Raw genomic sequence first — 23,800 nt, forward strand, 5'->3', positions numbered from 1 at the left:
GAAAATTTTCCATGGAAACATTTTTTTTTTCAAAGCTCACTTGAATTTTCAGCTCAACAAACTCTTGGCTCAAAATAATTTGCTTTTCATCAATAACTGATTTTTCACTGAAAACAAAAAGGGGTTGGACCAAACCCAAATATTTCAATTTGACAGGCCATCATCATCCCTTAAGGAAGCAGTAGTTTGACTAACTAATGTCCCCATTTTCCTTTGGGGCTGGACCTATGGCAGTAGAATTCACCAATAGCATAACTAGGGGTGGGTAAGTAGGCCATCTGCCTTGTGTGCCGATTCACAAGGGGTGCCAAAATGGCAGGTCCCAGGGAGCCTTCTTCATGGCAGCAGCAGGTCTCAGGTTGGGTGCCTGTGCCACAGCAGCAGTAGCTGAGGTTTTTGATTCTAGGGGGTCAGATAAGACCCAGTGGTGCTCAGTACCCTATGCTCCAGCATCTCTGACTAGGGGACAAAAATTGTTAGTTATATCTGTGGAATTAACCTCCTACAATCCCTCCTGGCAGTGAATCTCCCATGATGTATTTACTGCCTTTTTTCACCAAGCAGGGCAACCATGATGTAGGACAGGAGGCATAATTTAACCATGTATCCTGACCTATAGATGACAACAGGACAATAGAGCCCTCAAACTGCCCCTCCCATGTCACACAGAAACAGCCTTTATATAGTGTCTGCAGATGCTTTCATTAGAACAGTGCCCTTTACAATACAACTGCAAGTTACCTTTCCTTCTTAACTGAGAAAGCTAAGGTCACCAGTTTAGTTAAGATACTAATATTACCATTCTGTGTGCATCAGGTTATATGCCTGTTTAGCAAAGAAATCAAGATAAATTACCCATCTGGTTCAGTTGAAAATTTCTGTAAGTATTGACTTTTTTTAATGATTTGCATGTATTTTTCTTATCTCTACAGACCAACTGGAAAATAGCGGACTGCTGAAAGACTCAAGCCCTAAAATGTCTTCTAAATGAATTCTATTTTAGAAACCATTCTAAGCGGTTTTGTTAGGGTCACTGAACATAATTAATTGTCAAGAACATGTCACACACTGAAATCACCATTAATATGCATAAAAACACATACAGTATATAAACAAGTTCATTTATTTTTTGTGAACTGTATACATTGCATACTGACATATTAAAATACTGCATATACATAAACTATATGCTGTAAGGCATGCATTGAATGTTGAGAAAAACACACATACACTTTGTATATATTATGTACAGTAACAAACCACATATACTGAAACATATATGTACATAATACTGTAAAACAGACAGAACAATAACAGAACGTTAACACATAATATGCATCAAAACGAACAGACTAAACACTGGGGTACACATCACTGGTAGGGCAATGAAGGAGTCAGAATTTCAATTTCATGGGAAATTCAACCAGTTTAAAATTTGTTTTCATTCTGAACTAAAACAAAATATCAAATATTTTCCAAAGAGTAACTTATTTTTTTCCCAGGATCAATTAAAATGTGTTGTTCCGATAGCACTGAAACACTGATTTTTACAAAATTATGTATAAAGATATAACATGAAACACATTAATTTTAAAGTTATTTCAGAATGAAAAGTAATTTCAAAATGAAATGTTCTGTTTGAATTGCTGAAACATTCCTTGATTAATTACTTAAATGTTTTTGTTTGGTTTTGTTTTGTTTTCCTAAATAAAGTTTAACTGAAATAGCCAACTCTTGTGGATAGTTTCACTTTCAATGAAACAGATGTTTTTGATGGAAAAAGTGTCATTGGGAAAAACCCTGACCTGCTCTTATTAGAGTGCTATGAAAGGCAAGTTTTCCAGTCCAACATTTTAGCAGCCTAACTTAGCTATGTTCCTGCTTATTCAAATTCTGTATTCATAAGGAATGAACATGATTCATTTTTTGTAAACTGTGAAATTGGGAAAGTTAAAAAAATAGAGAATAATTTTTAAGACTACATTAATGTATTGATTGACATTCCAAAGAGTTACCATGATCTTTTAAGAACACTGGTCGCATCTGCATGAGATATTAACTGCTCAGTAACCAAATAATACTGCACAGTAATGTGTCACAGCACAAACAGTGCTAATGCAAACTGCACAGTTTTATTAGGCTACTGTGCAGTAATGTCACTAAAAAGGTGCATGCCAGTGCTGCTGGTTACTGCACATTGATTTAGTACTTAATTACACAAATACTAAACTTAATGCACAGTAAGTATGATGCATTAAAGAACGTGTAGATGTGCCCACAGCCTCCAATTTAATGCCCACTTAATTTTCTCTGTGTTCTCTTGGAATATTACAATGTATATTATTTTAATATTTTTAAATATGTTAATATTCTATCCAATAACCAAAGTTCTATTCAGATGAAAAGAACAGGATTTAACTGAACAGAAGTAACTTTTTCCAGAGTAAATTTTGCAGGAGTAACTTTATACCAAAGAATGGCCTTTCTTCTACAGTTAATGGCACATGCCATGTGCCCATTCTACTTTTTCTGTAGACAAAATTGAGAATATTCTAGGGTAAAGGTATCCTGTGTACATACCCTATGGTATTTGTCTACGGTATTTTCCTGTGCTGTTCAAATTTATTATATTTTGTTATGTACAATGTTATTGCTTGAAAAGTGTTGTGGTCCCATAGAACAGATTAAATTTGGCCATGATCTGAATGCTGAACACAAATAGGAGACCATGACACCACAACTCTAGCTCCGTTTATGTGGATGTTTTACTCACCTGACAGTATCCACAGATTAAGCAGGTAGGTGTCTAAATGGGTACAGGTGTAGGCACAGATAAACTGTGCTTGTTTAAAATTGAAAGATCCAACATTGACCTAGAACATTTGAGGTATTTCTTGAACATTTTGGCATGAAACTTTCATTTATGCTGCAAATATTTGAACATGCCTGAGGCCACATACTAAAAGGGAAGACTTTTTTAAAGGCAAATGACATTTAGACGCCTACATTTTACCAATAGCCAATGATGCCAACTCTAATTTCTATGTTTAAAAATCCTCACAAGTCAGCTTTAAGAAGAGGGACAGACAATGGGACCTTCCAAATCTGGCTAAGTGTTTCCAAAAAAATCCCTTCTCAAAAAAATCCTTTCCATCCATGTAGGACTGTGACAATTCCAGGTGGCAACATTGAATGAGACGTATAGTTCCTGGACACTATGCTTTTAAAGTAATATCACATTAAGCATTCCTTTACAGGGTCTCTAATCTAGAGTCAGTATATGGTACACATTAATTCAGTGGGTAATCCACGTGCCTTCCAAACAGAACTTCATGTGCTCCATTTAGTTTGTTCAACAAGTATACTATATGCTATATGGTGCTATTCTTGTTAGCCATGAACCTTTGTTAGTTGTAGAAACCACATCAAGAACAGGTGACATGGCTGTAACTATGAAATAAAGTTGATACAAATGTTATCAGTGTGTGTCTGACTCCTAATGAAGAAATATTTAAAATGTGCTAGACCGGGTCATTTTGAGATATCAGTTGGACTAGAATTTTTTTTTTTACCTGTGGGGTCAAGGCAAGCACCAAACACTTCTTTATAAGATGCAAGGATTGTATTTATGATGCATTAAACAGGATGCAGCTTGCTACATTGTATAATGTTATTGCCTCCCGATCTGCTTTAAGATGTACATCTTTTGGATCTATATAGTAAATGTGCTGCTTCACAGGTAAGGCTTCCACTCCACAAGAATGGAGGGTAGACCAACAGCCAAGTAGATTCATCCCCAAAGACACTGACCACTAAGGGAATGGTAGTGTGGTGCAAGAAACCACAATTACTTGTACTTTGTTTTAATGAGTCTCCATTGTATTTGCAGGATGGGGAAACATTAATTTAGGGCTGATGAGAACAACCCTTTCTGTGGATGTACTTGTAGTGATAGAGATTTCAATACATCATTTTTAATACATGAGTGAACTACTTTACAGTCCCTATCGTTTGCGATCTGCCTACATTAGTTGGCCATTTGAGTAGCCAAGGTCTGTCATTCAGGAACAGACAGACTATTTAAATATAGGATAATCTTTTCTCATCATGGATTATCTGGCATGAGAATATGCTATCATGATAAATGGCCAGCATTCTACAATTATTTCATGGCTCTCCAAAAGTTCTGACTTATGTGGTACAATATGTATCACCAATAAATGACATTAATGACAGAAGTTAATCAGCACTGACCTTATTTTAACACTTTATGCTACACACTTCAGAATCTAAAATACGAGATATTATGAACAGAGCATATAAATTATTGTTCTTCTGAAGATTAGGTTACAGATAAAATACCCTTACTCTGTCCATTGAGATGTACACTTTTTATAGATTACAAGCCTGTTTTAAAATTTGATTTAGAAATCTGCTGTGTGCATTCTTAACTACTGGATGTAAAATATTGCACAGTTATCAAGACACTGAATGAAATGTAGACAAAACAGTTACAAGCAATGGACTATGGAGCTAGGGACAGAAGTTACACATAAACTGGTTTAGGTGATCAGAAACAGGTTTAAACATGTAACAGAACAGAAGCTCAGTGCACTTAAACTGTTTTCAAAATGTCTGAAACTGGTTTAAGATTAAACCTGGATGGACATAGCATCAGACTTATCGGATTTAGGTCAAATCAGTTTATGGAACTTCTGTCCCAGATCCCTTCCAGGTTCAAATTAACTCACAATCCCCCAGCATCCCAGGATACTTTGCAGCCCCTGGGCTGTGCTGTCTGTTCCAGCAGAGCAGGTTCTGCCCTGCCCCTCTGCTCCCTAGAAGAAGCACTATCACTACTCTGGCTGGCTGAGGAGGGGGTGAGGAGGAAAAACACACCCCTCTGATCTGGCACTGGAGCCCCAGCAAGGTGCAGCTTGGTATGGGGCAGTGGCTGGAAGGGGCTTGGCTCCACCCGGAGGAGCCAGGAGTGGGGCTGGAGTATCCTGCCCTTACCCCCTCCTCAGCCTCCAAGCTGACAGGGGGAAGGGATGGGGAAGTGAAGCTCTGGTGAAGCCCAGATGGCCTGGAGGCTGAGGAGGGGTCATGGCTGATGGAATCACCCTGGGCTCCTGGCTTCCAGCTCCAGGGCATGGAGCCAAGCCTTGGTGTGGGCTTCCCTCCCCCCCAGCAGGCCTAGAAGATAAGGAGGGGACATGGCTGGTGGACTCCAGCCCAGTTCCTGGCTTCAGGCAGGTGGAGTAAAGCCCCTGGTTTGGGCTTCCTCCCAACCTCTGCCCCCAGGCCAGAGGGGTGCATTTTTCCCCCCACCCCTTCCTCAGCTGGCTCAGAGGCTAAGGGGCGGGGCGTGACTCCGGGCTCTCTGCAGTGGCTGGCATGCTTTATTGCCCCCTGGCTACCAGTATGGGCCAATGAAGGGGTCTGGCTGCCTTTCCTGATTGAAAAGTGAAATTGAGTTCACTTGCTTATCTGTTCAATCTACACAGTTTAGAGACACCTGCAAAGATTGAATCAGTTCAGCCTCTGTCTGTACTTAGTTTGGAAGTTACAAAGGAGCTAATCTTCGGGGATTACAGTATGCCAGTGGGGGCCAACTTTTTTGAAAGACACGGCATAAATTAGCCCCAGACTCTTCCCAAGTACACTCCATTCCCTTTCCCCTGCCCAATTGACTGGTCTGCTTTCTGCTTCCTGGCCGGTGATCCCTTCCTGATCTGCTGCTCTGCTTTCTCCACTCTGCCCCATGTGTGCCTGTCTCCTCTGTGATTGGCCATGTTCCACACACAGAGGATACCTGTGCCACTTGTGGCATGCATGTCTCACATGGGCTGCCCCTGAAGGAGACCCAAAGCTGAATATGAGCCAACAGTGTGCTCTTGTTGTAAAAAAGGCCAACAGCATACTGGATTATATTAACAGGAATGTCACTTCCAAATCAAAGGAAGTGATTCTTCTTTGTTTAATACTGGTGAGGCCTCAGCTAGAGTACTGTACCCAGTTTTGGGCCCTTAACTTCAAGAAGGATATGGACAGATTGGAAAGAGTCAAGTGCAACAAAAATGATTAGGGGCCTGGGAAGCAGGATTTATGAGGAAAGGCTGAAAGAACTAGGATTATGTACTCTGGAGAAAAAAGACTGAGGGGGGATTTGATAACAGTCTTCAAAAACCTGAAGGGTAATTATAGACAGGATGGAGATGGGCTTTTCTCTGTGACCATAGGAGATAGGACTAGGAACAATGGCCGCAAGGCACAGCAGAGGGAATTTAAACTGGAGATTAGGAAGAACTTTCTGACTGTGATAGTGGTCAACAATTGGAACAGGTTCCCTAGAGAAATTGTGGAATCTCCATTCAAAATCAGATTAGACAGCTACTTGGCTGGAATGGTTTAATCAGACATGATCATGCCATGAGCACTGGACTGACCTAGATGACCTTGTGAGGTGCCTTTGAATTCCATTTTCCTGTGAGCCTGTGATTTAGCTTAAACTATGTTTGTCTGATTCATCCAGCCTCACAGACACATATCCCTCTACAACTAAACTAGCTGTCCAAGCCTCCATACTGCAGATAGCCTTGCAGTAAGGGCTGGTACCAAATTCCATTGCAGTAGAAAGACTCCAGTTGGTTTTAATTGTTTTTAGGGATCATGGCCTATGCAATCATAGCACACCCCTGTGAGCACTAATTTTATCAGCAACAAGGCCTAGCCTCCAAATTCAGATACAAACAGAAAATGTTACTCTGATCAACGGAAGTACATTCCTGTTACAAGATTTCCCAGTGCAGTGAAATAACAGCATAACTTTTGCAAAGTATTTTAAGATCTATTGGCAAAACAATCTGTAAATTCTGTTTGAATTAAAATACTTTAGAGCCATAGTTATAATGAATATTCACCTCAATGACATCTGTCTGAACATACATAACTATTGTTAGAGTCTACATTCTCTGTCGTATTTATTTACCTTCCAGGTGACCCTAATGCTTTGTGAAGATATGGGCTCAAGCTGAACATCCTGAGGTGGGCCATCAGGAGCTGATATGAGAGAGAAGGAAAGAGATATCAAAATGCAGATTCTCACAATGTAGCAGAAACCAACACAACATAAAGTACCTCAAAATTGTACCACCCTGGCATACAGTAAGGGCTGATAAGGAACCATTTAACTGCATATAAAGCACTGAAGTAAAACCTGAGACTGAATCTTTATTATCTATTCAGGTGGCATTTCTCACTGACAATAAAATATAACAAACATCATGATACTTAAGCCTACAAACAAGACACGAGTAAGCAACAAGTGCATTTTCTTGACTTGAGATGTTTTCCTTCTACTTGTGAGAACTCTGTCAATTTGTTATAGCTGCCTTAAGGATCTGTGCATGTACTGGCACTTAAAAGACAAAAGAACTTATTCCAAATTGGGAAGCATAGTAGTTTTTCAATCACCATTTTATCATTTCAACATGCAGGTTCTATCTCTTATCTCTTTTGCTGAATAAAGGCTTGGTATGTTCAATACAATATAATCATTTCACAGAGTAAAAGTCTGCACAGATAGGCTTCCCTATGTCTACATATATCAATCTGGAAATCTTACAAAAAGTAACTGCCAGATGAAGTAAGTACTGTACAGCTCCTGCTAGAACAGTTACAGGGAGTCTCTCTTAGTATTTACATATTGCCATAGACCTTCATGGTGCTTTAAAAGTAAGTGAAAGACAATTTTACATTCTCAAAGAACTTATGTCTCAGCTAAAAGATAATGAAATGCAACAATTACTGAGTTGAAGCAGTTGGTGCTATAGCAGGGAGCCGCAAAAGAAAGTCAACCAAAATAGGTTTAGAAGTATTTGAAGGAAGAACTGAACATTTCTTTGAGCCCTAAAAGAGGGTTTCTCAGGTGTAGCATATGGTGAGGCTATCCAGTTTCTAAGTGGCTGGGGCCTGCAGGTCCTCTAGCCACATGCTTCATGGGCCACATGCCTCACCACATCCCCCCAGCTGTGGGTACCATCAATGCGCTGCACCATCATTTCTCTCCTATACAAAGTCCCCCTGAATCTCCCAATCCTAGGTTTCCTCAGTGCTGTAGCCTGTGCTGCACTGCCCCGCAGCTCTGCCCCATCCCTATATCCCCAGGGACAGGGGCAGGGACAGGCAGAAGAAGCTGAAAGAGGGGGAGACACTAATGTAACAGCAAGAAAGCAATGGTTGAGCCACAAATGAACTGCTCAGGGGCCATATGCAATCTATAGACTGCCAGTTGAATAACCCTGTTGTGTGATGTGAATACAAGGAATCAAATCACAAATTTAACACTGTGACAGAGGAAACAAAGAAGTAGAAGGGGTGAGATCAGGTTGAGAGGGGAAGAGCAGCAGGAGATAACTGCAATGAGAGGAGTCTGCAACTTTTGGCTGGCTTTGGGTGATATTCACCCCTGCTCAGAGCCCCAACATAGAGCCCATGCTTTTTGCAAATCCTACAACTGTCCTATTTTGTCAGTTTTCAATAAATGGAGAATAATATTATTGTTAGCCCACTGAACAGGGGTTATTTTCAGCACTGGAGAACTACTGTTTATAGATCTTAGGGATCCTTAGCTCCACTTCCCTCTGTAGTGACAAACAAGAATGCAAACAGGGTGAATCCAGGGACAAGAATGAGGGCCTCTGCTAGAGCATTAAGTCAGCCCTAGATACTGATCAGCAGCTTACAAGCACTAATATTACTGCTTCAGAGATATCATTTTGTAGTAAATTTGTTGAAAACATTATCCCTTAAAATGAACTGATTAATCTTGGTTGCTTCATAAACATAATACTTTTATCGTCACAGATTACTTCTTCATGCCATATGCAGAAATGCATTCTCTCTCTGTCTCACTTGGAAGCAATTACTGTGGCATGTTTAGATAGGCTTAACCTTTCTTCTTCTCTCTGCAGAATTCAGACTCACAACAGGAAGCTTGTTCAAGTAGAGCGAAATTAGAAAGAAATTCTGTAAAACATTTCAGCAACATTAGGGGTTTTTTGCCTTATTTTCCTTACGACCCTGGGTGGCTTTGCTGTGCTTGAGAAAACACATTTTAGACTTGATTCTGAGTTTACACTGCTTGGGTGCTAATATATTTATTGAAAACCCTCCTGATTTGTATCTGCAAGGAAGAAGTGACATGGGCCCTTTTCTAAGGGACTATGGAGGACACATTTTCAGTTGAATAGGTGTGACAAAACGTGCTTATGTTATGGGCCAGTAGAGATTTGGGGTCAGGCATTAGAGAATGTTGTTAGGGCTAGCTGAAAGAGGCTATGACACATAACAGACCATGGATTTGCAGCAGAAGATATTGTGGGTTTTGAGGGGGAAGGTAGCATAACAGTGACTGAGCAGTGGAAGCAGGTTGTGTTTTATTATGTTTGTAAAGAATGATGAAGCCATAAAACTGTGGTACAGGGGAATAACCTGTGACAGAGAGTATGGTAGAATGTATGTTTGTATTTGTATGTACATGCATGTGTGCATGTGCCTGTGTGTTTGTGTATGAAGGCAGTGGGTTTGGTTAGGACAGTGATTCTCAGCCAGGGTGCCAGGGCAACCCTGAGGTACTGCAAAATCTTCTGAAGGGTGCCATGATCTGTGAGATATAGTTGTAAGCAGGTGCAAGATAAGCAAATATAAGGAGATAAGTGCTAGCTCAGGTTTGTCCCTGCCACACCACTGCCCAGTACCTCCACTGCCCAGTCTCTCTGCAAAGAGGTAAACAATGTGATAAATAAATTCATTTTTGAAATGGGTTGCTATCCAGTTTACAGAAGTTGTAAAGAGATGCCTCAAGTCAAATGAGCGGTGTCTCAATTATAAAAAAAAATGAGTAGTGTCTCAATTATAAAAAAAAGTTGCGAACTACTAGGCTAGGAGGATGGTGACATAGTGGAGTTGGCAGCGAGAAAGAAAGAGTAAGACTGTGTAGAAAGGACCTGGGGAATGATGTAACAGAACATGGTAGAATGAAACTATTGGTGTCATTTTCAAGAGTGTACATTCACCACAACTTACTTAATTATTAGGAATTGATGACCGTGTTATTCATGGATACCAGATTATAAATTCATACTGTTGTCTTCAGAGGTGCTAATTTGGGATCCACAGACAGTTTTGGCAAAATCACCATCCAAAAAATCTAATGCTATGTTAACCTCTTATATGCAGACAACATAAACCTAAGCTTTGGATAAATATTTGAATCATGGAGCTGACTGTCCTCCAATTTATTTTTGCTATAAGTAAAAATAATAAAATCTGTATCTTTAGGGCCTTCCATATTAGGATCCTAAGTGATTTATTGATATAAGGAATTTATGCTTCATAATACTCTTGTGATCTCATTGTCAGGTATCCTGGTTTTCTCTGTTAAAAAAACCCCCTAAATTCTGATTAAAAAATTTCCAAATCAGTGTTTTTCCACAGTTCCCCCTCTGCCTCTCTCCCCCTGCTTTGTAGTGCTCAGCAATCCTGATATGCCAGAGTCCTGCCATTGCCTGTCACTGCAAAGCCACAACCCCCTCAGCCCTGCTGTTGCCCCTTCCAAACTGCAGCCCCTGCCTGCTCCCCATTCACAGCAGCAGCTCCCCCCCTGCACCAGGACACAGGTCCAGCTGCAGCTGTCCCTCCTGTTGCTATGTGCCTCTGACCAGTGCCAGCTCCTGCTATTCTGCTCCCCGTACCTGTTGATAGCAATAAGGGGCATTTGTATATGCCATGAGATTTCCCATTTATGCCACTGCAACTGCTTTTTTGTTTGCACAAGCAGGATTTCCCACTGCTTTAAAAGTCTTTTCGGTGTGTTAAACTAAAGCTACTCACATGTTTTTATTTAGCACCACTGCTGCTTACTGTGCCATATCTATGGATTTGTGGCATTCAAACAGTGACTCAAAGACTTGCAATTACTTTCTTTTGCCATCAGGTGGTGCTGTGCTATTTCTGTAGTTCAGGCCTTTGTCCAGTAGGTGCTGCTGTGATTTTATTTTATGGTTTGTTCGTTTTTCTGCCTATCCCTCCCTCCTTCCCTTCCTCTATCCCCCTGATCCACAGATGACCAGAGGTAGGCATCCAGGGCAGGCACAGCAGGAGCAACCCAGTACTCTGACTTGATATACTACCCCCTGGTAGTTTTGCCTCTACCTCCACCACCTGTAGTGTATGTGTTCCCCCTTCACCATGCCTGTGTAACGCCCCCAGCCGTGTACCCCTCACCCATGATCCCCACCCACTGAGCCCACCAGTGTTCATAATTGCTGAGCACAGTGGTGGCATCACCAGAATGGTAAGTTTGCAACTTTGTTTGGAATGTGGTACCCCAAGAATTCAATATTTCAAACCTTTCTATTTCTTATAATTGACACTCCCATTCCAGAACCATGACAAATAGTCCAGGTGGATGCTGCCTGCCTGCCCCCCAGGATATGCAGCATCCCTGGTGATATAGAGGTAATATCAGAAATGTCCCACTGACCTTGTGCGGGGTGTGGGGGGAAGGGAGACGGTTGGGTGGAAAGAGGGTGTTTTTTGGACTGTGGTCCAAAACCCCCTCCTCTTCTTCTCCACCCCCCCCCCAAAAAACTTTTGCAGTCAGAAATTGCTGAGGACCAATAAGGAAATAACATGAATAAGGAAGAAGCAAGTTATTTAGTGTACTGTGTCATGTCCTATAGAAAATAGTGTACAGCTTTATAGATAGTTGTGGTGGAGTACCTTTAGGGGTGCTCACCACTTGAGGGCTTTCACAGGCTCTGAAGGGAGCCTGCTTTGGTGGAGCAGCGGGGGGAACCTCCCCCAGGAACTATTCTAAGGGGGGAAGGTGTGTGGCCGAGCACCTCTGGTGTCTGCCACTTTAAGAGCCTAAAGAGGCAACAAGCAGGTGCGGCTCTGCTCTGATAAGCCATTTTAAGATTCAGGCCAGCAGAGCTGGAGGCATTATTCTGCTGCCTGGCACCGAGGAAACAACACCTCTCAGTGGAGCTGCTGCTCTGGGAACACCAGGAGGTAAGGGCAAGAATTGAACGGGGATGGTTAGAAGGCTCTTGCTCCTCGGAATGACTTAAACCTGTGCTGTGTCAGGGATGGATGGCCTGGAGGGGCTGTACATAGCGGAACAGCACCCCCAGAAATGTCAGGGCAGTTACCACCCTGGTGGAAGGTGAGTAGGGGCACCTAAACCCCAGCCCCCACCTTCGGGTGGGTCATTTAACATCGGAGGCAGTTGGGGTCAGGCACGGCTGTGGCTACCTGAGCCTGTGTGGGGTGCAAGACTCTGGAGAGTGGTGAGTGGGGCCACCTGCACCCATGTGGGTTGCAAGACCCCGAGGAGTGAGTGCTGGGCCAGAGTGTCACCTGAGCCTGAGGGGGGTTTGTTTGACTCTAGGCCCCAGTGTATGTGCCTCAGTGGAGGTGTAGAGCAGGCTACAGTGGGGCACCTAATGGCCTGCACCAGAGTGGGAGTTGGGAGGCCTGGGGAGCCTAGCAAAGGGCATGGAGCCTAGTGAAGAGACGAGGCACCCAGAGGCTAGGAGCCCCAAGTGTGGAGGGTGGGGGCACAAGGAGCCCTGTGTGAGTGAGGAGCATGGAGCTCAATGAGAGAGGCTGGAGTTAGGAGCCAGGATATGGTTACAGCATGTGAATGTTGAAAGGGGTGAGTAGTGAAGCCCTGTGAACAGGGGGCCTGAGATGAGGCCCTGTGAGGAGAGGGCACATAATGGGCCCTGGTGAGCAGGGGACTCAAGGGTAGGCCCTGCTAACATGCGGGCTGGGTTAGGTCCAGGTAAGCCTTCGGGCGCCTGAGGCCACAGGTAGGCTGGAGGCCAATTGGGTAGGGCAGTTGAGGAAGTGCTGCAAGTAAACAATGGGGCAAGTCAGGAGCCTATAATTCAGAGCAGCTGGGTGAGTGACCCAGTGAGGGACTACAGGCTGAGTCACTCCAGTGTTCTGGTAACTGCCTAGTGCTCACTCGAATGAGGGTCATGGGAGAGGCCCAAGAGGCTGTGCACTTGCTGTCCGGGGAGTGCAGGGAAACAAGCCCCAGGGCCCTCTGGGTGAGGGAAGGGTGAGTGTGGCCCCAGGAAAAGGAGGGGCGGTATGAGAATGGCCCCGCAAAGGGGCAGTATGAGAGAGACTGTGTGAGAGAGGCCTCAGTGAGAGGGAGGCGGTATAAGTGTGGCCCATAATAGGGTGGAAAGTGAGAGGGAGGCCTAACACTGGGATGAGCTGAGCCCGACCTCAGGCCAGAGCAGAGCTCAGCTGTTAGGAACATTTGCAAGACTTGGGATGCAGTATAGGGGTGGTTGAAGTTGCATACATACACCCAGGAGAATAGGGCGTACAAAGGGAAGCCTCCCACCTAATTAAGATCTTAATTTTTGAATAACAAGGTGTGGCAGGTAAGAAGGGCGGATGGCGTGCCCACAGGCAGGTGGGAGACTAGCACTGTGGCTAGTCAGGGAGTGCCCACTTTGTCACAATGGTGTACAGTGGATAGATAAACAGATATTGTATGGAATTATAGGAAATACTGTATAGTTAGTATACAAATAGTGTATAATAATATCATAATGTAATAGTGTTTTAAACAATACTATATAGGTGCTAGGGAGGAAAATCCTGACCGTCTCCCTTTCCCCCCAAATTTTCCTATTTTTCTTTCTTTTTTTTTTTTTAAGTTTTGTTGGTTAAGTTTTAAGTTTAAGGTTTTTGTTTTTAAGGTTTTTTTAAGTGTTATTGAAAATCCCGGCTTTTTTTCCTACTATTTTTCTATTCTCCTTTTTTTTAAAGATTTTTTTAAAGTTTTGTTTTAAGTTTTTTTTGGCAGGTTCATGTTTTGGAGAGTCCCAAATAAGTTTAGCTTTGGCTAAATCCCACCCAGAAACCTGGGACAATTATATTAAACAGGGGTTTCCTGAATGAACAAACTTCTCCCTTGCAAGCAATGCCCAGGCTCTTCAAATTAAGCTTGTCTCTACTGATTGGACAGCTCAGGAGCCTTGAGTCAGATGATCAGGTCTCGGAGGGCTGGCACTACCACCATTTGTTTTGTCCCAACCCACGTAGCCCAGGTTGCCTGCCCACACACCCCTGTCTGCCCCTACCAGCCTCGCCAACTCTCCCCACAAGCCTGCCCCCCAGTCCTGGCAGTGTCATCTGCACCCCTCTGTCCTGCCCCTACATACCCTGCTGGCTCCCCTCACATGCCATCAAGTCAAAAACAGGACCCACATACCCTAGATTCCCTAGAAGACTTTAAAAATAAATAGCAACAACAACGCCTTTTTCCTTCCTGGCAAACACTGATGGAATTGAGCTCTTCTAGTCTATTTTTCAAACAAGGAGCCAACAGCCCTGAAATCAGCTCCAGATTATTGAAAGCAGAAAGCACCTTGCTTGACTTTCCTTTTGCTTCAGCACCTTTTTCGGTTTATTTCTAATAAATAATGCTGACAGCCTGGGGTCACATTGGTGCATGATATATAATCTGCACCTTTGCCAATGGTGGAGTTTGGGTTTTTAAATTTTTAATGTTGTTTTTCTCCAGCTTTCATTTTTACCTATTTCCTTAGGTTTCTTTCTCATATGAAGTATCCTGTGCTATTTTCACCATCCTGAAATAGAAGCAATGAACTAAATATGAACAATTACATATTGTTTGACAGATGAAACTAAAACCTGGTGACAAATACTGTATGCCTCACCTCGATCTGGCCTTTCCATCTTTGACTGTTCCCTGAATATATCAGTGACTTTTGACTGCACTTTCACATAACTGACCTTTCACTTTTACTGGACAGCTCTTTAATGGAAGCAACGAAAGGGCTAATTATCCTCAAATTAGGTCACAAACCACTGAATAAAACATGACTTCTAGGTTGCACCTTGCTAATGGGGAAGTTAGTCTCTAATATAAGGTCAGTCACTGATGCTATGCTAACATCTTCATTTTCAGGCAAAAGAAAGGCAGAAGTAAGAAACCCACAAAATATGTGTGTATCTGTGTAGCCACAGAGAGGTGAGGGAAATTGTTTGTGTAAGACAGAAACCCATCCAGTTTTTTTTTATTGTTTTTATTTGAGGGACTTTTATTTTAGAGGGGCTGGTGAAGTAAACTGGGGAGGTAAGATTCTGCAAGCTGTGATGATGGATACCCATATCTCTATATATTTCAAAGTTCATTTTACAAAGAGAAAAGAAATCTGTATTCAAAATCCATCTTAAAATTGAACAAACTATTTATCCTTTCCTGATCTGTAGCAAAGAATCTTGGCATCTACTCAAATAGTGAAGATTCATGTAATGCAGAGTTCTCTTAATTCTCTTTCCTCCTTCTACTGATGATGTTTTGTGGGCAGATTATATATGCTGAACAAAAGCATAGGGGGGGCAAGAGTGGGAATGAATGCAGCTCATGCTGTCTCTGGTTTTCTGTGGTTTATATTGCAAGCCCTTGTGTTCTCATTCTTACTCTGAGGTCCTTCAGAACGGAGAGCCTGATTTCACAGCAAGGGCTAAATTTTCACTGGAGTGATTTAGCCTGTTATTAAAATTAATAGAAATTACACAACTCTATGTCTGTGCACTGGGCTGAAAAAAGTACCACCAAGTGTTTAAGGTCCAAACCATCAAGAAGCTTTAGAATGATGTGGAACCCTATTTATCATGCTTCAGCCCCCAGTTATTTCCATTATGTTTTCTTCTCAAAATGCACATTGCCAAGGAAAAAGAAATTAATACAAGAACCCATTTAACTTGTTAACGTTGGGAATTAACAGGTTAAAACTCTAATCATTCCAGCATACTTTTCAGACCAGAACTGACAGATCCATGCATGGCCAAGGCTTTTCAAGGGAATCCAAGAAATACAGATGACTGGTTCCCACTGAATTTTAGTAGGAGAGGGAACGGAGAGGGTGTGGAGCATCCCTCAGCTCCTTTGAAAACTTGATTATTATTTATTTAATAAACAGTTGTGATTGTTATTCATTTAATTGCCATATGTATCTTGGGGAAGGATTCTGTTGACACTCAGCATTCTTAAACTAGTGAATTGTCCCCTTCAGTGCCGCTGGTTTTGCTCTCCCACAGGCCCTGCTTGTTGGGGCAGTAGAGCACTGCCATGATGACAGAGATGGAGTTGGGGGAGAGGTGAGGCCAGCAGTGCTGACCTCATCCCCCCGCTCCATCCCCTCTGTCCCCTCCATCCCCCCGTCATTGCAGTTTCACTAACCAATCAGAGTGCTCCAAGATCATTACGAACAGACAGACAGACTAAGGTCTTTATTGTATAAGAATTCAGGAACAAAATGATACTGTGTTGACTTCATAAATGGAGAGCCACCAGACTAAAAGAAAATAATAACATATGATCTTTTCAGTCCATTTTAAGTTGAAGAAATCATTGCCAATGGTAACAAGAAGCTTCAAAAGGGTTATCCCAGGCATTAGGGGAAAGGGTTGGTAGTCTTCTTGCCGGCTCATTTGCTGATAAAAACTCGGCAATGAAGAGTTTCTTTTGACTACATAAATCTTGCAGTAGCTAATGACACTTGGAGTTGAAGATCACAGGAATATTAAATGTAAGGAAACAATCTATATAAAGATAGCAGACTAACTTTAATGGAAATTGAGAAGTTACACAGAGGGAAGAAGAGCCAAACAAAGACATTAATCACATAGGTCAGCATTTTCAAAATTGGGCACTGTTATCTGTGTTTAGACATTTAAGTAAATTGTCCTGACTTTCTGAAATGCTGAGCCATCATTACAAATGAGATATGTATTTGGATGATTAAAAATTGATTGAAATTCAGGGTTTTAGGTAGCCAAGGTTGAAAATTGAGGGCATAGCATCTTCTCTGCCATTGAACAGCTTTAATTTCAGCCTTGTAAGGTTTCAGAAGTCATGATTCTTCCCTGAAATACTTTAGCATCTCTTATGATGTGGTTTCAGTAATACATCAGGCAAAGGAACATAGAACTTGAAGGTGCCTTCTGGGCCATTGAGTTTAGTTCCTTGCATTCTCAGGCAATCATTAACCCAAGAAAACCCCAAATCATTACTTTAAAACCTCACCCACATAAGACACAGTATCCAAAATACCAGGAAGATCATATCAGATGTCATGGGTGAAAGCAGAGGAGATGAGGGTGCTGCTAACAACAGGGAAGTAGTTGGTTAATATATACTCAGAAGTTCCACAGGAAAGGACAGTGCTGCACACTAGCAAGGCAGCTCAAACAAAGATTCAGAACAATGAAACAAACTTGAATTAGAATAAGACTTAGATAATAGGAAAACTAGAAGATACCTGCTTCATCTGTTGTGATAGTGAGCTCATTGCTGGCCTCACTCTTGCCAATGCGATTTTTGGCATACATGCGAATGTTGTAGGTGGAGGAAGGGTGGAGGTCAATGATAGTGGCTTGATTCAGCTGAGGAGAAACATCTTTGGTTCTCTGAACAGAATCCCAGGAGTCTAGTAACAGAGGAGGATATAAACAAAAACAAATTCCCTTTCATTTTATCAATTCAAATGATTTACTAAGTTAATATTGTAAGTGAGGACATAACATTTTCAGCATCAACTTGGAGACAATATTGCTTCAATTGGAAGTCATATGTCTTCATGAGATTTCTTCTGGCTGATCATAATGTGGCATTGATAACCTTTCAAAACATTTTTTCTCACCTTGAGAATTGTGAGCAGGTCCACAGGGATTGTCACTATTGTGTCTTTTTATAATTAAATGAGAACTGAAGGGGACTGTAATTTGGGGTCATGTTTGGAAAAACACATGCGACTTTGTGCCTTAAGAAATTCCTTTCAGTCTTCTTCTGAAAGAAGGTTGGTTATTGCAACAAAAAGCCTTGAAAGGAAGTTGATAAATATGGGCGGTTTTGTTTTTTTTTTTTAGAAATACAAAGGCTAGCCAAAAGATGACAAATATTGTTTATTTTAAGATGGCTAATGGCTTGATTCTGCAAGTGAATGGGGTGAGGCCAATGGGGCTATGCTTAATAAAGCATGAGCTTAATTCTTTAGGTTAATTGAGATCGGCATGGACATCACTTTCCAGGACTTAGCGCTTCTCCATTGAGACATGTTTTTAGGTTACTGGTGAAGTCAAATTGAACACTAGGCAGCTGTGGATCATAAGTTTTGCATATGCATTTGCCAGAGAAGGACAATATTTTGATCAAATCAATACCTAAAGAAATGAGGGGTTACTCATATTTGGCATAAATTAGTCAATACATTTCCTTGACATGCAGTATTAAAGCAGACAGAATTTGGCTATACATATTAATCACTGTTCTTCAGCATAACACCAAATCAGTTCAAATAAAATAATGGAACTGATCTGACTAAATCATCTTGACATCTCCTGCGTGTTGTCATCTGTCATTTCTCTCTTTCTGTATCCTATATTCATCCCTTAACCTCTGTAACACCCTCTAGGGACTTAGTCCGGGGGCTCTACAGTAGGGTTGTACAGTAAGGGTCACTGTAGACAGCATCATGAAAAAATCATCAGAAAAAATAGTAAATTAAAAAACAGGAAAGTATATTAAGAGTGAAAATAATGTGTGGACACTGTGAGTCTTTATATGGAGACTGTTAGACATGTACGTTGTTTACGTACAAAAATTAATGATGTTTAGAACTTTTCTGGTGGATGAAAAATGTCATTATTTTGTCTATTTGCATTCAATAACTCCCCTTCAGACATTCAGGTGTCCACCAATCCCTGAGTGGATGCTAATGAACTGCACCTAAATTCAATGACCTTTTATAAAGACACTTTCAACTGTTGCCTTGGCAGCAATCCCCCTAGAAGATCTTAGGGGTTTATTTGCACATTTGTACAATAAAATTTGGGGACTTTTACAATTTTATTTTATGGAAATTTTTAATGTGCCCTTGGTCATATACTGACAGTATCCCTATATGTCTTAGCAGAAATTTAGCATCTGAATTAATGAATGCCATCTTCGTGCATGCAGTAGGGTTGGAGTATTGTTAGGGGACATTGTGCCCTACAGCTCTTCTAACACCTCTCCCAACTATAAAATTGGATCAGTAAAAGATATTACCAAAAACATGAAAAAACAGACAAAACAAAACAAAACGAAAAACTCCTTGCTTCTCACTCCCCAAAGACACCTTGGGGATCACCATTAAAAAACCAAGCCAATGACTTCTTTAGTCCAGTAGCCTATGTCTGAAACGTCTCAATGTCAAATGCTTCACAGAAAATAATGAAGCCACAAGAATGTACCAAAATGGAAACAGCTCACCACTAGGCAAATATAAAAAAATTTAATTCAAAAAAGCATCCAGATTCTTTAGTAGGTACACAGCTAGGAGACCTTACTACTCTGCCACCCTGCTGGCAAAGCCTGGCACTGGCAGCTGGGAGCAATTTTCAAGGTGAGAAGGAATTATCCACTAAACTATATGATGGTAAAGTTACACATTACACTTAGACTATAGTAAATCCATGGGCAACTGCTGCCGCCTTAGTCAGGGGGGGCATATGCCCCCCCATAACCAGTCTCACTGTCTTGGGGGGGGACCCACAGCCAATCTCACTGCCCAGAGGGAGTTCCCCCACAGCTAATCACTGCAGCTGGTCACTGCGTGTGCTTCCAGGAATGTCTGTGGCCACTTCTGGGAACGGCTACACCGATTAGCCGGTGCTTGCAGGGGGGGCACCTGTGCTTCCTCCCTCCCCCCACTGCCCATTGCCTAAGCAGTGAGTGCAGCTTATTAGCACTCTCAGCGGGTGCGGGTGCACCCCCTATGCATCGCCACTAACTAAATCTGTGTAATATTCAGTGGTGTTAAAGTTAGAACATGTTGTGAGCAGCCACATGTTAAGGACCAATACTGTTTCTTGCCTGCACAGCTCTGATTTGCCCTTAGATGGTTGGCCAGCAGGGGTGTAACTAGGAGCCAGAACACCTGGGTTCTATCCTTCCTCAGGGGAGGGGAGGGAGGGAGTTGGAGAGATGCATCCTGGGATGATGGAGAACTGCAAATTTTTTGTTTTATTTCCATGGAACAGACTGAAGTTCCCCAAACATGAGCTAGGTATCACAGCCCAGAGTTCACCCTTTCCTGATGTGGTATAATTTTGGCACTCTCGGGGCACTTAACCAAGTTAATGAGATTTAACTTGTGGATGCTTACCTTCTAAGTGCCCTGTGAATGGTCTAAGTATAACATGTAACCTCACCCTTAGTTTGGTTGAGCTTAGGCAAAGGTTCAGGGAGCTGTAACCAGAATAATTATTAGCTTTGGTGGAGTTGGTTTTCTGTGATAGTGCTTAGATGCTTTGACTAAAACCTGTGTCCCAGTGTTAAGCATTGCACATACATACAATAAGACAGCCTCTACTCCAGTGATAAGGTCAACATTTCTGCAAGGAAAAGATGTAAGTTGGGCTGGAGAATGGCTTAAATTTTCTTGGAGAGGGATGATAGTTTCATTGTTTTGAACATATTACAGATATCAAAAAATTGTTCAAGGTTTTTTGTTATTTTGGTTTGCTTTTTAAATATTTTCTTGACTAAAGAAAAAGATGGGAAACTAGAATCTTTTACACTTCTAAACAGTTTCTTCCCAGATTGACAGAGTATAGCTAAAGTGCAGTTAATTAAGTAAAGTTATTTTTGGAGTGTTTTTAATATATATTTCTGGAGCTATAGAGAAGAGTGAAACTAAGCCACATATGAGGGAAAAATGTTCAATTTCTCGCCATTGCTCTTGCAAAATAGCAAGTATTGATTTAAATTCTGCTGGCAAACTGTAAAAATAAAATGCTTGTTGCCTTGTAGGTGGTAAAGTAATCATCTGATAGGCTACTGAAATTGGCTTAAAGATCTTTTGTTTTTCTGCTATTATCAAAAAGTGATTTTAAAAAAGGTAGTTCTCAGTGAGCATGTCTACACGAGATTCTTTGAGCAGAGTAGACTATAATTCTACAACGCATTAGTGCACCAGGAAAACCCATGCTAATGCACTAAAGTGCAACAGAATTAATCAGCTGTGCATTAGCAGCACCAAAAAAGCTTGCACCAGTGTTAATGCACAGTAGTGTTGATTATGATGCATTAAGGTAGTACCTGTAAGAAAGGTATTAAACTTAATGTTCCATAATTATGGCACATTAATGAACATGTAAACATACCCAGTGCTATATAAAATATACATTAACCAAGTGTTTTATGAATATCAAGTGACTGCAAACACTGAATACATTTTGAATTGTATTTCATTCCTGGTTTGGGATAAAAGAGTGAATAATGCTTCTGGCTACTATATTGCAATCTCTACTTTTTGTGTGTGATGACATCTAGTGACACAATTTAAAACTGCACCTAGTTGTGACAGACTGCTAAAGCTGCATGGTCCCCTTGAAGTTGTCTTTCTTGTGTTGCTGGCAAAAGACTTAACTCTGTAAATCCATATGCAGGGGAGTTGTGCTTAACTGAGCTGAGTAGAATGAAGGTTAAACATTAGGCATAGTCCTTACTGGGCATGTCTACACATGCATTAACATGTCTACACATGCCCTAAGTACAGTACATTAAGTTTAGTACCTATAATATCAGATACTAATGGAATGAGCAGTAACTGGCATTACTGCGCAGTAGCACTGGCATATGCCTTTTTAGTAACTCTAATACACAGCAGACTAATTCTACTGCTTATTAATGCAATAGCACGGCTTTTGCAGTGATATGCTAATGCTCAATAGAATTAGTCTACTGCGCATTTAGCATCTCATGTAGACATGCCCACAAAGTGGAAAAATGCTGTGAAACTTCCTCCCTTCCTTTGAAAAATTCAGCATCAAAATTGGTTGCATGTGGGAGAAAACAGGAACAGATCTGGGATCAACCATGATGAGGCACCTACTTACATGTTCCACTCTTTGCTCTCTCTGTATAGCTAGCCTGGAGGAATTTGGTATCCACAGAGCAGTTATTTCAAGGCAGGGTCTGATTAAAGATGGTAGCAAAGAGAGACACTAGAACCCCAAGCCTGAAGCCCTAGTACCTGGTGCCATTTGATAAAATTAGAACCTCAAATTGCATTTAGAATAGTTTCTAGTCTTCTTAGATATGAAGTAAAGCCTGAAAATAAAACCAAGTATGACAAAAATATCTGCCTGAGTCTGCAGAAAGCCTGAAATAATAGCTGTGAGGAAGATTAACTACACCATTCATCTTGAATGGCTGTTAAGTTTAAAAAAGGTCCTGTTCTGAAAGGCCCTGAAGACTTATAGGGAGTCTATACACATGCAGAGAGGCTGCTCTGACACGCTGTAATTACAGGCATTGGAGCAGACTTGATTAATTGAGCCTGCTAGAGCATGGTAATTTCTGTGCTCCAGTAGGCTCCAGCTTCACATGTATCATCATCCCCTTGCTGAAACATGGTGGTGGGGGCTCTTTAACTACAGCACATTCAACGAGCTTTAGTTAAAATGCCCCTGTAACTATTTTTCAGGATGGGGATGCTGATCCATGAGATGTTCCAGGTGCTGTAATTAGAGTGGTTTTCAGAGCTACTCTAATTAAAGTGCCCCACTTCATACCCAACACACACTCTCCCGGAGCACATGTATAAACGCCCTGTGAGTTGTAGAAGTGGCATTCTTTCAGTCCAGGCAGTAACATCCCAGGTGCTGAGATGAATACCCTGAGATGCGCTACCACTCTTGGTAGAAGGAAGTGAACCCCATAATGCTCCTCCTGCCCCACTGACACTTTAATTGAAACTAAGGGCCATCGTACATCTCTCTGGTGCTATGATGAACTCCATGCCATGGTGTTCCTTGAGCTGTATATTGCTTTTAGCTAGCTGCATCTGTTTTGCCTTATGCTTCCCACTCTTGCTCCTCATGTTTTACCTTGCATCACTTGGCACCTGCATGGTTCAGGATCCACATATTATGGTGTGAGTAACAAGGGTTAAAAGCAGTACACTGAACTATAATCAGGCAATGCTTTTTAAAAAGGATTACTGAACACTGCAGGGTTCTCTATTTACAGAATGCTTCTTGACCACCTCTCAGTGTGCCCCTCATGCTCACCTTCTTTTGCTATCATTCATTTATAGGCCTTTGATGAGTTATATTCTCAACAAACTCAGGAAAACTTAATTTTCCTACTTTCTGTGACTTGCCATGTTTGGCCAGGTATGCACAATTTTTTAAAAGTGTTAAGTAGAAATGCTTCTTACTTGGATAATACATAGATATTTTCCTGGGAACAGTGGATTGGTTTGAGAAGTGGGTGATGTGGTCAGGATGTTTGTCAAAAGTTTGTATTTTTTTTTTAACAGGAGGTATTTCTAGGCTGATGCACATTTTAAGGCTTGCAAACAGGACACTGAAGTAAAATAAAGTCCAAAAATACATATGGTGATACTAGAAGTAAACAGTATGGTTATGAACCATGGTTGTGGGAACAGAGTCCTAAGCAATTAGATTCCATTCCACCTATTAGGCACGTAAGTGGACTCATGCAATTAAGTACAACCCTACTGCATCCTGTTCAAGTCCCAAAAAACATAGCTAATACAAAAGGTTTCACAGATTCATAGTTTCATAGTAGTTTGGGGTCAGAAGGGACCTGAACAGATCATCTAGTCTGACCCCCCACCACTGGCAGGAGCACATGCTGGGATCACATGACCCCAGACAGGTGTTC

At 41.5% G+C, this 23,800-nt stretch overlaps 1 protein-coding gene across 1 annotated transcript in view; it reads right to left on the minus strand.

The window, feature by feature from the left end:
- The window catches only part of DSCAM (DS cell adhesion molecule), a 620,508-nt gene that overhangs the window by 124,926 nt on the left and 471,782 nt on the right, over positions 1–23,800 (minus strand). The window contains exons 15-16 of the mRNA XM_019557111.1: positions 17,385–17,552; positions 6,992–7,062 (exon numbers count right to left, since the gene is read on the minus strand). Coding sequence (XP_019412656.1) covers positions 6,992–7,062; positions 17,385–17,552 — 239 coding nt within the window. The remainder of the gene's footprint in view (positions 1–6,991; positions 7,063–17,384; positions 17,553–23,800) is intronic.

This window comes from Crocodylus porosus, unplaced genomic scaffold (assembly GCF_001723895.1).
Source record: "Crocodylus porosus isolate Cpor-Errol unplaced genomic scaffold, CroPor_comp1, whole genome shotgun sequence".
NCBI lineage: Eukaryota > Metazoa > Chordata > Crocodylia > Crocodylidae > Crocodylus > Crocodylus porosus.